Genomic DNA, 15,392 nt, shown 5'->3' with positions numbered 1-15,392 from the left:
AGATTGCCTTGGTTCTACCACCTAAATTATTTTCATTTGACACACATCCACCGTTTCAGAGAAATTTGTTTAACTTCCTACTTTAGTATTGTATATTTAAGGTCCACCAGCAAGCTTTTGGTTAACTATATCCCTGATAGCTTTAGATTTTTTTAAATCTTTTTATCTAATTTTGATTGATGCAGGTGAATGATTCTGGTAGTTGACCCTTCATAGTTCATGGCACTCCTTCTATTAAAGGAAGATACTCCAAAATCTTATATCCTCTTATCTTTGCATTTTGTAGATTCATTTTCTTATCAATCATAATCATATTTTTTTTTTATTAATCTGGGTTTAGATATTCATTTTTTTAATCTTGAATATTTATATAACATGTAATCTGGGACTTTGTTCAAAAGCGAATATTGATATGGAGTTTACTGTAGAACAAAGATTGCAAGAGTATTGTTTTGTTAAAATGTAATATGTTAATTCCTTTGATCTAACTATTTTAGGGTTACAAAACTTGATTGCTTATTTAAAACTGGTAAGAATAAAGATAAATTTGATTAAATATTCTTTGTAATTTTGTCTGCAGGGATTAATAATTAATTAATGGAAGCTTGATATGGTAGATTGTCTTACCTAATCATATGATTTAGCAGAGCCCTAATATAGTAATACAAAGTATTTAAATATTTGTTTTATCCTATCATCTCTAAAGCTCTTTCTACACTATCAAACTTTATGTGACAAAAAATATTGTGTGCCCACTTTTGGACATGATGATGTCTTGGGCTGGCCTAATTATACTGTATGTTCTATTTTCCAACAATGTTCATATTCTCAATGTTTTTTTGATGGTACAAAATAATGTAGGAGTTTTTGGACCTTCAAGAAAAGTCTAGTTTTCAAAAAAAAAAGTTGACAGTACTTATTCCACTGCACCCTGTATTAAACCCACCACTTTATAACTTGTAGACAGTTAGTAATTCTATGCTTTGATGATACCAACATTCACAGTGATGTTAGTCACGAGAAATAAAGTGGTGCGATTTTCGCGAGGTAACAATCTCTGTTCAAGCCACTTCAAAGGCCTCTCTGAATTCATTTGGTTTTGTAAGTTTTTTGTGCAAGTACTCAAAGAATATGTATTGTTTACCGTTGGAAAAGCTTTGGATAAGTTTAATTAAGAAACAGGTGGATGACAATCATTACAGTTAAATCTATTTCCTGTTTTTATTGATTATATTAAGAAAGTTTAGTTGTTTTGAAGTATACATGTGCCGTCGTATCGATTCGAAATTACAGTCTAGTAAACAAATTTTCTTGTTTCCTCCCAAGAACAATATTCTTTGATCAAACTCATTGGAGTTTAACACACTCCAAGACATCCGTTTTTCTTTTGTCTTCGTCAAATTGGTAATAATAAATCTATAAGCATGATCGTTGGGTATTGATTACTGTTGTATTGGCTGGTGGCCTCATACAGGTTCATTAACATAATTAGTTACGTCATTAACTTGGTGGTTATGGTGGTGTTGGGTTCAAATCCTGACTGATATTGCAAGATGATTTAGGTCAAGACTATCTTAAAGTGGTATCCTTGAAAGAGGACAGTTATATAGTCCCGGACTAATCCTATACTATACTGTATGTTTATGTAGAGAGAGTGAATGAATTCAGTTATGGTTATCCTTGGCAAAACAAAGCTAATATTTTTATAATTTTGTATTAGGAATGTTTATTCACATGAAAATATTTTAATTGGATTTTAACAGAACTGTATGTCAAAACAAAATGGATTCTGTTTTGGAAATTAATGTTTGAATAGAATTGGTGATGTCATAGTTATATTGTTGTTGATTGTATCGGGTGATGTCATGACGTTCTTTATCTATTGTGAAAGTTCATCCGAGTGAATATTAATTGTAACTGATATTATGATGAATTAATAATAATTATGTAATAGGTAGATAGACCTCCCTAGGCTATGAGTTTGCATAGTGTTTTTTGTGTAATTAGCTCAATACTAAATTGTGTTAATGATTATTGTTAGCTAATTAGTAGTTAGAATGTTATTGTACAGATATTACATTAATATATATGTATGGTAATTGTTAATGACATTAACATACTGTAACATGTTATACATATTGACTATACGTTATATGTTAATTTCGAAGTGATAAAGATGTACACGGAAAATTAGCAAGCTTTTCTGTATACAATATATATTATTAAAACGTTATAAATTACAGAGTAACCTTAATTGATAATTCCTAATATAAGTATAACATTCTAAAATATTAAGTAAATTATTTAAAATCCACCACTGTTTGTCCGATTTATTATGTAAAAACCAACTTTTTCTCATGTTCATGATATTCATTAATGTAGGCTTGTTTTTCGAAAATGAATGTTTTGACTATATTTATTTATATTAATTGTTTTTAATATTTGTTTCTTTACTATTAGGTTTATACAGCGACCATGAAGCAGAACAGTTTGTACCAGATCAAGCTGATAACTGTAAGTATTTTATTTTTTTAATTTAAAAGGAGGGGAGGGGGTTGTGTGAATTCTCAATGTTTTTTCATACATGTAAGCCAGAAAATAGTGTGGTTGTTATACAGAAGGTAAGTTTGAGGTAACTGGTAAAGCCTAGCGTGAAATGAGAGAGAGTTAGAATTTAAAACTATGCTGTTTATCCAGATAAATAATAATAATTTATCTATTTAGTAAAATTCACCTTGTATTGTTAATTACTTTCAATAGATTATCTATGTTTATATATAATCATCCTTGATTCATTGGAAAACCTGATAGAATAGACAGACCTGTTAAAGAAGGTGCACGCACACAAACAGCTAACGACAACAAAAAACAAATTAGCGAATACCTCCTAGAATGATGTTAATGACATGAAATTCTTTCTTGGATGTTAACTTTCTTAAATTTGCCCTTTCCCCAATACCCCAATAGCAGCGCCAACATGTCTAGTAGAAATCGCCTTCACATCCTGCTTTTAATATTATATAACTACTCTATTACTGTATTTGTTATTTTTATTTCTTATTATGACCTTTTATGCTTCCTAAATTCATAATATTACAGTGGTCTGCTGGTAAACTTGCTTTGAAATCACAATTGCTGGGTTCAACTCTTATACAGATATTGATAATAACAGCAACAGTATTTAATATGTTTGTGTTGTTTAAATGAACTTTTAAATCTATACTAACTTATTCACTAATACAGAACTTTGTAGAACTCTGTAATATAAAAAAAAACAGAGATTAAAGTAAAGTGCCTAAGAGTAAAAATTTATGAGCCAGTGTGCGGAAGTAATGTGTGTTTTGCACGTGTGTGCAATGTTCATAAAAACACATTCCACAGAAATCATTTAAAAAGTTTTGTTATTACGTGATGATTTTATGACTCATAATTTGCATAAAGTTTAATGTCATTTTCTAATCTTCTTTCTTTGTTTTTTCATACTTCTTTGAAAATATAAGCAAAATTCAGAGTTACTTGAATACATTTTGCTTTTCTTTTCAAAGAAGAATAAAATAATATAGTGTTCTATATATATATTCTATTTTATGCAACAGCACAACTTTTCCAGAAATTGATGTGAAGAGTTTAAGCTCATCTAATAGTTACACACAAACAATACATTTTACTTAAGTAGAAATGTCATACCTATTTTCATTATGTAATATTAAATAAACTTTCTGAAGAATTTGTAAAACAACTGTTTTAACAGTTTTTTTTGTAAACAGCAAGAAACTGTGTCAGTTGCCTGCACGAGGGAGTTCTTTAAACTCCAACGGAAGCAAAGAAATGTTGGTGAATTATTACCCAACATATTGAACAATAAAAAGATTTAAACAAAAATTCCCTCTCTAATGGTTATATGAATACAATTGCCGTGGTAACACATCACAATCATGTTCGTTCACAATATTTCATTACCTCCTTCTTTGTTACAACCTGCAGGACTTCCAAGTTTAATTTTCTTTTTTTTTTTTCGCCCTTGACTAAATTTATAACTTTACATATGGGACACAACCTATATGTAACTTGTTTGTTGGTAACTTTACATATGGGACAGTAAAAGCTATATGTAATACAATGTCTCTTGTAATCTTTAGGATAAACTTTGCCAAGTTCTAATAATTGGGATTCAGAATAAGTTTCTTCATCTTCATCACTTTTTTATCTTACTTTTTGTCACTTTGTTTCATTTAGTTTAGTTTTTATTTTAAATTTTCAAGAGTAGATGTCATAAAAATAATGATCTTGTACATGAATGAATCATTCACGATGTCCGTCATCCACGCTGAAATAAGCCCTTGGATACTTCATAGCAACAGTAATTAATTAATATTAATTATTTATTTTAAGACTACATTATGTCTATTCATGTAATGATATCATAAGTAGATTTAAGATGAACATACTTAGTCTGTTTTGATACAGTAAGAATTAAGTTAATGTTCCTAATTACAGTATAATAGCATCCTATAAAACAAAACAGTAACATGGAAATTAACTTATAAAGCTTTTATACTTAAACTAAACCCTATAAACTAAAGATGTTATAGCAGTACATTGCCTAATGTTCAGTTTTGGTCTATAGTACTGGAGTATATAACATTAATTGGTAACCATCTTGAATGTACTGTATTGAATCTGCTTGCCACACCAGGGGTCTGACTAACAGGGTCATCGCAAAAGGCATCGTGACATGAAAAACTTAATGGACTCTGAAACTAAGATATTGAATAAGATAGAAAATTTACTATAACATTATGTTCAACACAAGAGAACGGTTTGTTATTTATACTCTCAACAGGTTATTGTTAATCTAGTTCAACATAGAAATTAAAAGCCTTCATAAGAACAACGCATTTACTAAGAACATGCTTACTTATCTGTCAAGTTAGCTAATCTACATGATTTGCCATAGACGTAAATATTGAACCATCAATAAGCCCTCAAGCTGATTGTGATTAATTTATAAGTATGTAGATGTTATGTATATTTAATTGTTACCACATCATGCAAGACATTAGCACTAATAAAACATTTATCTGTAAACACGTTTGTAGATGATTCCACTGAATATATGTGATCCTATGCATATTGATTGTTTAATCTCATGAGTAAAACATGTTCAATTAGTTTACAAATGCATTCAAGTTAGTTATTACAAGTTAGTCTCTATTAACTGTTTAATTGTACACTTTATAATAACAGTGTAGAAATTTGTGTTGATAGTGATAGGCATATAAAAAAACACTTTGAAAATTGGTTAAAAATCTAAAAATAAATTGAATAGCAATTGTAAAATTAAAAATTCTATATATAAAAAAATCTTTTATACTTCATAATCTCTTGGTTTTAGATATTTAGGCTTAATATTCATAAAAGAACAATATTTTGGTATATATGGCATGTCAAAAAAAATAAAAGCTGATGCTGGTGATATTCAGGTACGTAAAAAGAAAGTGCTTCAAGTTTAATGCTAGTATTCTTGTAATAAGTTACTGAGATCAGTTCGAGAACGAGTATCCACCAATGTTATGTAAAATTAAATCAATGATCAATATTGATGGAATTAAAGCAACACTTAATCTTTTTATGGCAGTTACAAATGAAAAGGATTATAATACCTGACCCTAAACGTGTTAAAGGTTGGCCTTACACTTCATGATTTCAATAAGGAGTCAACAGTGCTAAACATTGAGATAAGTTTATCAAGTTACGATTATTATGATTAATATTATGCATGAAAGTCCTTGGAAATTGATATAGGCCCAGCTAGGGTAGAGTGCTTAAAATATTTTAATGACTTGTTAAAATTCATGCCAGATTTTTAAGAGTTTATCAATGCCGAAAGCATATAAGCGTAAGAAAAATTGAAATTATTTTCGACTGGGAAGATTTTACATGCTAAACGTCGAAGGGAAACAGACCTACTAATGATTTTAGCCGTCAACCAAACATTGCTATGATTTGTGTCCTTTTAGAAAAATGAGTGATACTCTAAAGGTTTTTTGCTCAAAGCCAATTCATTTCCATCTTGTTTCCCCCAATTTTCTTCTTGACTTTTGGTTATTTGTATAAAATGTTTAACTGTTATTAAATAATGTATACCTGTCAAGAATTTATATACAGGCAGGTATAAATGTATAAATATGATTCATAAATTCACTTAAAGTATTTGCCTGAAGGTATCTAGGTTTCTTGCTGCCGGCCAACTCATTTCAATCTGGTTGCCCCCAATTTCTCTGTTGTTTTTTTAATGACTTAATTACATGTAATATAAATATTTGATACAATATTTAATATCTGATAGCCAACAGGCATGGTATACTTCCTTTTGTGTAACAGAAACATCGTTAAATAAGGTATGTAGAAAAATCAACTTCCGTTGTTCACTTAAAAAGTACAGACATTTCAACATTGCTATATGCTTTAAGTATCCATAGGATATAGCCAGCTTAGGATATTGTGACGGATTGTGACTCAAAATTGATTAAAATTTGTATTCTTTTGAGTCAAGATGTGATTTTATAGAATTGATTGCGTATATCAATTTCTTAAGTGCTTTTATGTTTCTGAATGTAGTTAAAGAAAACACTTGGTGAAATAGAATGGTTCATTGATTATACTTGGTGAATTCCCCAGTGTTTTTGGGATTTAAGGTTGTGATTTATGGAGTTTTAAAGCCAAAAATGAATTCAACACTTGAAATGATATTAAGTGATGCTTGTGAAGCGATAATTTATTGATTTTATTGCAAGAGTTATTGTATGGCTATCTGGGGAGTCGGTTACTTTAAGTTCTTTACTCACTAAAAGTATTTCACAACAAATCACACCAATAAATTAGCAAAATGATTGTGAATAGAATTGTACGATACAAATTAGGTAGAAGTTTCATATCAAATCAGAAGTTTGTTTCTAATTTCTTTGATTACTTCAAAGTTACAAAATGAATTTGAATTTCCATTTCTATTATTCCTTGATTGAAGTTACATAACCATCATCGTTGGTTCTTTAACTCTCCTTTATTCTAGAGAATTGAATATGGCTGCCGGATTCTGATTCCCTCATTTCAGGAAAAGTTGAAATGCGGATGTATTAAAAGGATTAAAATTTAATTCAATTTATTCAAAATTACCCCCAAAACAAGGAAAAGATATATAAATTAATTCAAAATCATAAAAGTTTCCAATATATAGTAATCCCATTAGATAACTAGTTTGAGCATGTTATAATTATTAAAGAAGATTTCACTGATTTTATTTTGAGAAATAAAATAATTGAATTGAAATGTTTTTTGGTTTCTTGAAGTATTTGTTTAATGAACAGTATTGTTACTTGTAGTATATATATATCCTAAGAATCTGGCTATGAGGTAGTTCTGAAGGCTTTCTTTTCACCAATTAGCACTATACAAGGGTTCATTAACATGTTCAAGGGCATCTACACACTCTGAAATAAAAAAACAATGCCTTTAGGTGTTGTATTTCCAACCAAACAAGTTACAAGTCACAATAATCGCCTATGACCCTAAAGTACATTATTACAATTAATATATTTAAGAAACAATATTGGCATTTATTTACCACCTTTACTTTAGTCTACTCCTTAAAATGTTTACATACTGTATGGAGTTTACAGCTTATGTTTGGAGCTTAACATTTCCTGTCTGAGAAAAAATAATTAGTAATTAGTTCCACAGTAGTATGTACTATATACCTTACTCTCAGTGAACTATATGCTTTTAAATTATGCATTGGTTTGTTTGTTAATAATTTAGTTGTGATGATAACAAGTAATAATTAATGTTACTTTCCATAATTTTTTATTTATTTATAAAGTTTTCTAATGAAAACCAAATATTATTTGCAACACTTTAAAGATATAAATTTGTTGTTGGATAAGCCAGTTTTAACATCTTATATTTGTTCCTTTGACCAAACCTTTGATTTATAAACAACAATTTACCTGGTAAAACTATATAAAGAAAAGAAAACTAGAAATCAATGGGTTTTTGGTTAAATTTAACTGTTTATTTTAGTTTTTTTCAATGAAATCATTATTTTTGGATGCAAAGGTGAATAACTTTCAAAACTACAAAATTGCCTATTCAAAGTTATAATTGATTCAACTTTATTTTTCATACATTTTCAATTATTTTATTTCGGAAGTCAATAAATACACTTTGAAATAATGAGGGGAACAGTACACCAAAAATAATCACACAGTAAGATATAAACGGATACATTGAGAATATAATATTTCATTACAATGATACACCTATTAGTTAAAAAGTAAGATATATTGTTATCACATATGACTTATATTTAAGGTCGGTGATGAAATGATTGCAAACAAATAAAAGACTATAAAAAGGTGAGTTGGAGCAGAAGAACTATGCCCTTAGGTGAGGGAAACATTTATTCAACATATTGTGTTTGCACGATGAACCCATAAGTAAGAGGTCTATGCGATTGCTGTATAAAAACACTGAACAATAGAACAAGCAACGTTCCAATGCACACGTAAACGTATTGGAATTAATTAGTATTATACAAATTTCTTGGAGTATACTTGCCAATAGTTGATATAGATCGATAGTTTTTAATTGTCATTTATTTAAATATTCCTTTTTATGATATATTTATACTAAAATTACATATTTACTTAATACTTATTTACTTATTAGTTTCGTGTGTGTATTTTTTTTTATTGATAGTGTAGTTGTAGAAACAAAAAAGGAAAATATCTATACTGTAGGTAATTAATTGATTTGCTATCTTCTTTTTACTTGAAGTATACCGTACATTGTAAGCTAGTTGATAAAGATCGATATTTTTTATTGTTGTTTACTTAAATTTTTCGCTTTCTGATATATTTACACTCAAATTACAGCACATATGAAAAGACTATTTAACTTTATTACTTCCTGTCATAGTAAGTAAGTAGATTTGTTTTTTTGTTGTTTGTTATTGCTGAAGAAAAAATAAGGAAACTATGAGAATCAGGTAATTGGAAGTGTTATCTTCCTTTTACTGCCTATTCAAGTTTTTGTCATCCTCTGTTTTGAGTAAATCCTTCCTTTTAGCGCTAATATCAAAGTGTTGATTTTATTGATTCTAGTAATACTAGTTTTCATTACAAAATAATATTGAATTATTAACCTAAGGACCTCTGCATATTTTACCATATATATTTGAACACATTTAACAGACTTAATAATTATATATACTTTATAGTTTATGAATAATTAAGTATTCACTTCCACGTTATATCTTTATAGACTGTTAAATCAATGCTATATTTTATCATATTGTCTCATAATTAAAACCTTTTTGTTGCAATTCTAAAATTATACAAATTGGTCTCGGTCTTGTTTCCACACATAGCCGAAATGTCTAATTTCAGATTTCCCATTTTTCACATTAAAAAAAAAATGTTTACCTTAATACTAATAGAAAATATCTTCCTTAAATGTAATTAAATTTAACAAAATAAATAAACACATTCATTTACTTGATAAATTATTTTTAAATGTCAATGAAAAGTACCAACATGTTTAAATTTGACTGCAGTTTGTAGAAAATTGTACTTTAGTATTTAAACATATTAAAACACTAAAGTTAACAATGATACTGTAGTACTGTGAGTGGGAACAAGTAATTCCAACGAAAATTTAAACATTCGCACTCAATATTTTTAATTCATTTTTCAATGCATGTTAACTTGTTGTATATTATTAACTATTTTTAACCTTGAATAAATTAATAGTTTATTATTCTAAAGAGCACACTTAAAATTTGTTGAAGTGCATTCTTTTTAAATGAATATATTTAAAATTTGTGAATAATTAACATTAATTTGAGGATATGATATAAAGTGATAATAACAAACAAACAACTTAAGTTTAAAAAAAAAAATATTTTGTAAAAATCTTAACTTAGTAATAAATATCGCAAGATTTGCGTCATACACGATTGCATGTGTGAAGCTGTGACTTGATCTAATGACTTAATAAGTGAATAATTTACTTATGTCATCTAACATAATAAGTTGAACATTGACATAACAACAACTTGTCTGTACGTATTGAAAATAATTAACATCAAATAATGGGCAAGGAATTTTATTTATACTGATTTACAGGGCCATAGCCAGCATGAGGCAGACGAGGCACTCACCTAGTCTGAAATTTTCACCAACAACCCCAATTCCCCAGCACAGATCATACTTTGTATTGATACTTATATTTAAATCATCTTTGCCTCATCTGTTTTTAACCTCTTGTTTCCTCCTTGATTTACCATTCTCTTTGGTTACCAATTTCTTGATTGTTAGTAAATGCTGATGATTCATGAAGTGTGTTAAATGGAATATTTTTAAAATTATTAAGTAAATAACGATTTAATATCCTGTCCTGATTATTTATCCGTATTTAATACCATTACACTTATATTCGTTTATTTACTACATTCTGTAAGCCGAGAGCAAGATTTAACCTGGATGATGTCGCAATTTGGCAACGGTTTTAATCCAATATCAAAATAAGGAATTGTACAAGAGATTACTAAGGTGCCAATTAAATTATCGCAATGTCTTGATAGAAAACAGGGCAAATATTGACGATTAACTAAACTAGCTGGATATGTTTAGAAATTAAGACTATTATATACGCTACTCAGTGTAAGAGACGAGCTCTATAGTACTACTAAAAAAAACTTGTTAAAATACCAACCATTATTCACTTTAATAAAATACAAATTGAGATTGCAACATTTTTAATTTTTTTTTTATCTATATTTGTATTTGTAGTAACCATGCATTTTTTATATAAAAAAAAGGAATAAACACTTACAGTATTTTAAAAATAACTCTCATGTCAATAAAATTGAATTGAAAATTTTTGTTTCAACTTGCACAAAATTAGTACAAAAACCCTACAAATGGTACAATTAATACAATTGTATGTTGTGAATTATCTTTATTTTAAAGAAGTTTTGAACATATTAAATTAAACCTTGGTTGTTCATCTGTTGGATTTTGAATAAATCCACTCTGTGGTAACCATTAGACAATAAGTCTTAAAATCTTAATTGAAGTCTGTCTTAAATATTCTAAGAATCAGTTGTTTTTATCTGTCATTTCCTCCCTATTTCTTTGGAATAAATGCAATGCTTTTTTATTTATCTTTATATTAAAGAACACTTTGAAATCCAAGAAAAATACTGTAAATAACAATTACTAAGAAAATATGACATTTTGTGAAAATGTTTAGTCTTACCAATACAAAACATACTGGTTCACCCCTGTATTTAATTGTATAGGCCCTCCATCAACTCTTTTTATTATAATTATAATAGGACAAAATGTATTGACACTTGAATTGTACTTTCATGTTCCCCTTTAACTAAATGGTTTAACCCATAAAGTTAACCGAGAATATTGTTAAAGTCATTTATGAGATCCCCTGGGGTCACAGCTACAGTATTTGCCAATAAACTCTATCTGCAAGTTCAATTTTAAAATGTCTGTTGTAAGAAATATTCAAGTACTTTAAACTATAATGAATATAGTACTTGAAAAGTGTTCTATACCTTTCACTATGAAGACATTTTGTATGAAATGCAAACTGTTTATTATTGTTTCAATATTCTTGTTTGTTCATTCAAGTTTAAAAAAAATTAAAAGCGATAAAAAGAATTATGTTGTTGTAATAGCTTTGAAAGTTTGCCAACGAAGCTTTAAGGGACCTCCTGCTTCACTTAGCTTATGCGTTGAGTTGCGGTCGGTCGTTGGCTAGTAGGACAGATAATTATCGGGAAGCATTCACTTTCATGGCCTTGGGCTGCCAAACAAATCAGCTTGCTTCTGGAAGTTTTCACTTAATAAGATCATACAATGGTATGCCTATACACTGTGGCTTGTTACTAATGATAACAAGAGGAATGTAAAGACTCAAGTTTTAGTGGTGTAGTTACTGCTTTGTGTTAACCACATCATACAGTTCTATTTCAGGGTTTACCCAGCTACCCATCCCACAACCCACATGTTTATTTGATACCCATAATGTATTTTACTTGACAAATTTATTGCGTATTATTATTTAGTCTAGTAAAAACTAGGTCTATGATGATTGTTAGCATTAATTCTTGTCAGGAATCCCTCACAGATCCCAGTAAATAAATGATGTGATTTCATTATTGTGTAATTGTTGTTATTTGAGTAAATCTCTTATAAATAATGTTTTTTAACACTTTTCGTTGTCGTTTTCCACTTTATTTTTTTGAAGTAAAACAATTTGGTATGTTCTATTGTATTGAAAATTCAGCAATACAATTTCCTTTTTTTAAACATTTTGTTATTTATTTATTGAACCTCTGTGTATATGTACTATTTTGTACTACCATACTTTGTACTACTATACTTTGTTCACTAAGATTTATAAATGTAAGTCAAATCGCCTGTCCGATGCAACCTATAGGACAATTATGGCCTGGAAACGTCCATAACTACAAAATATAATTTTAGCTGGTACTGTACAGTAGCCATTTGATTAAATGCAGCGATGACTAACAGCATTGTAGGCCCAAGGATTCCATTTTTTAAACTATAGAGGGCAGTATTAATATTCTGCTAAAAGTATTTAAAAAATTAGTTAAACATGATAATATGGTTACACATATTTTTTAATTAGTATCACCGACGTCGTGTCAATTTTCTCGCATTTTTTTTCGCCTTGGTTTCAGCACTTTTGAATTAAAATATTTTTTAAAAAACGAAAGAAAGAATAAATAAGTTTATTTAAAGTTATTATATATTATAATTTAATCACTATTTGTTTGCCATGTATTATTTAATTATTATTTTTAAAAACGTTAATGTTTCACAATACATGTATATTATACATTTGATATACATTAAATGTATGTATCCTCATGCCACATTCTAATGTCTGTTTTATTGTTTGATACTGTCAAATAAGGATGTAATAATAGTAATGTATTTATGATGACCTACAATAGTGGCATATTTACATGATAAAGACATATGTTATTAAATGTGCAGGTACTTAAAATAAAAGTACAGTATTTTTGTTCACCCATTGCATACTGCACAAACTTCAAGTTTATCAAAATTATAATACCAAATTGTACCATTTTCTTAAAGTTTATTGATTTCCAATTAAAATATTCTAAACACAGATTAAAATTACAGAAGATCCAAATATGAATACCTGTTTATTACAGAAATCGGAAAAAGCTTGTTGGAAGCTTAGTATATTTTATAAAATAATTTAATTGTATTCTAGGATAATCCACAGTATAAACTTGACCTCAGTAACTTTGATATTGTTTTATTTTGAGATTTAATGTTTTTAACTTTGCAATATATCTTTTATTATTTCCTTTTTTGGCTGCAAGTTGTCTTTTAGTAATTTTTCTTGTATTGACGATTGCTATAAAATATAATAGGCCTATACTGTATCATACAGTATTGTCTTTGTTATTATTATAATAGATAGGTATTTATAATAGGTTTTACAGAATATACCTGCTGTGTAAGAAACATTGAAAATACGATTAGGTTTAAGAAGTCTTTGCTCTGCTTAGAGAGAATATTAGAATAAATGAATTTGTCCATTAATGTTTTGTGTAGATAAATATATATATACACAACAGGCAAAGAACATTAATTCTAAACCGCCCGGTGATATACTGAAAATTAATCAATTAATTTGAAACGATAAGATGAGTAAATCTGTGAGATTGAGAAAAAGTTGGCCCATGTCTTTTCTTTATATGAATATAGTATGGATAATATCTTAAATAAAAGAGTGAATGAATAACACTAAGCAAATGAATACGGATATATAACGTTTGCTTGAATCAACAGATATTGAGTTTCATCTCATCATTTAATTACTACCAAAAATGTATTCTCCCAGATGGCCAGAAATTCCATGTTGCTAGAATAACTTAGCAGATATTCAATGAAAATTGGTTGATAAATTGAATTATAGGACGTAACCCAGGCTAAGGTGTACTGTCAAGTGTTGATATGTACAAGAATAGGTAGCATTATAGATCTATGTTTTATAACAGAATAAATATAAAATGAAGACGTTTGTTTCCATATTCATACCATGGTTGTTTCTATATTCATATTCATTTTTTAAACAAAATCACCAGCTTATTTTTTTGTCATCATTTAGTCATTTAATTTGCTTAATTTCATTCCAGACAAATAAGGAGTGAAATGTATCTATGCATTAATGTTAAGTTGCTAAATAAGATACATTACATTATGCCATTTCAAAAGTATAAAAGTGAGTTTCTTCATTCTTCTGCAAATCAAGTTGTTAGATTTACAGATACATTGAAGATATTCCAGTATAGTAATTATAATATGTAGCTTTTTTTGTTGATAAATACATTTTCAAGTTACTGTAAATACACAAATCTTCTATACTATATTTTGGTTGTTGTCACAGATTAGTACGACTTCATATATTATCCATTATTTAAAGTAATTTCTTCATGAAATTCATTATTTAGTAGTAATAAAAACCAATGGAATAATGTTGCATTAATTAATATCTTACAGTGCTTGCTAGTATCAAGATCAAACCTGAACCAAGAAGCCCATTTTGTCAGAAGCCATGCTCTCACATGAAAACTCCTAAATTTACATTTGATAACAAGTTTGAATTTGGTGAAAAAGCATTTGTGACCAAACCAGCATCTGAAAATCACAATGTGCCTGCAATGGTACCCCAACAACAGACGCAGCCACAGACCCAACCACTTCCACAGAGTAACCCAATGGTGTCGCCCCCAATACTACGACAATCTACAACGCCGCTGCCGCCATCGGTACCTGACGTCAACTACAATTTCATGATGAAAGATAACATGCATCAACAGACAATGAAAGATCAACAATTTATGACACCGATGGGCACACCAAATTATAGAGATAAAAGGTATGTTTTTGCAAAATCATTGTAATAATAATATTGATGGGTAGAAGCTATTATAAAAAAAGCAGATGATTTTTAAATCATAGCTACCTAATAACAATGATAACATCATTACAAGAATATGGTATTTTAGCATTTAGACAAAACAAAACAACAATTGAACTCCTTTAAAAGATAAATACTGAATACTGAAATTTTTATTTTTAGATATTTATTTATTCACAATTTTTTGTGGTCTAATCAGTCAAAAAGACTGAACTCTTTTAAGACCTTGGCTACAATTAGTACATATAAATATCAAAGTAACCATATTTATTAAATTTTATAAGAAATTATTAGGTGCCCAAGGAATAAAAATAATGTGTAAGTCATTG

The 15,392-nt window shown here is 28.5% G+C and overlaps 1 protein-coding gene across 1 annotated transcript in view; it reads left to right on the top strand.

Moving 5' to 3' along the window:
• LOC144841506 (ETS translocation variant 1-like) overlaps window positions 1-15,392 on the top strand; it is a 40,227-nt gene that overhangs the window by 18,305 nt on the left and 6,530 nt on the right. The window contains exons 5-6 of the mRNA XM_078697863.1: window positions 2,461-2,514; window positions 14,643-15,021. Coding sequence (XP_078553989.1) covers window positions 2,461-2,514; window positions 14,643-15,021 — 433 coding nt within the window. The remainder of the gene's footprint in view (window positions 1-2,460; window positions 2,515-14,642; window positions 15,022-15,392) is intronic.

The sequence above is a fragment of the Antedon bifida genome, chromosome 1 (assembly GCF_963402885.1).
Source record: "Antedon bifida chromosome 1, ecAntBifi1.1, whole genome shotgun sequence".
Lineage (NCBI taxonomy): Eukaryota > Metazoa > Echinodermata > Crinoidea > Comatulida > Antedonidae > Antedon > Antedon bifida.
The sequence above is the reverse complement of the archived record's forward strand: the minus strand, read 5'-3'. Positions and strand labels throughout refer to the sequence as shown.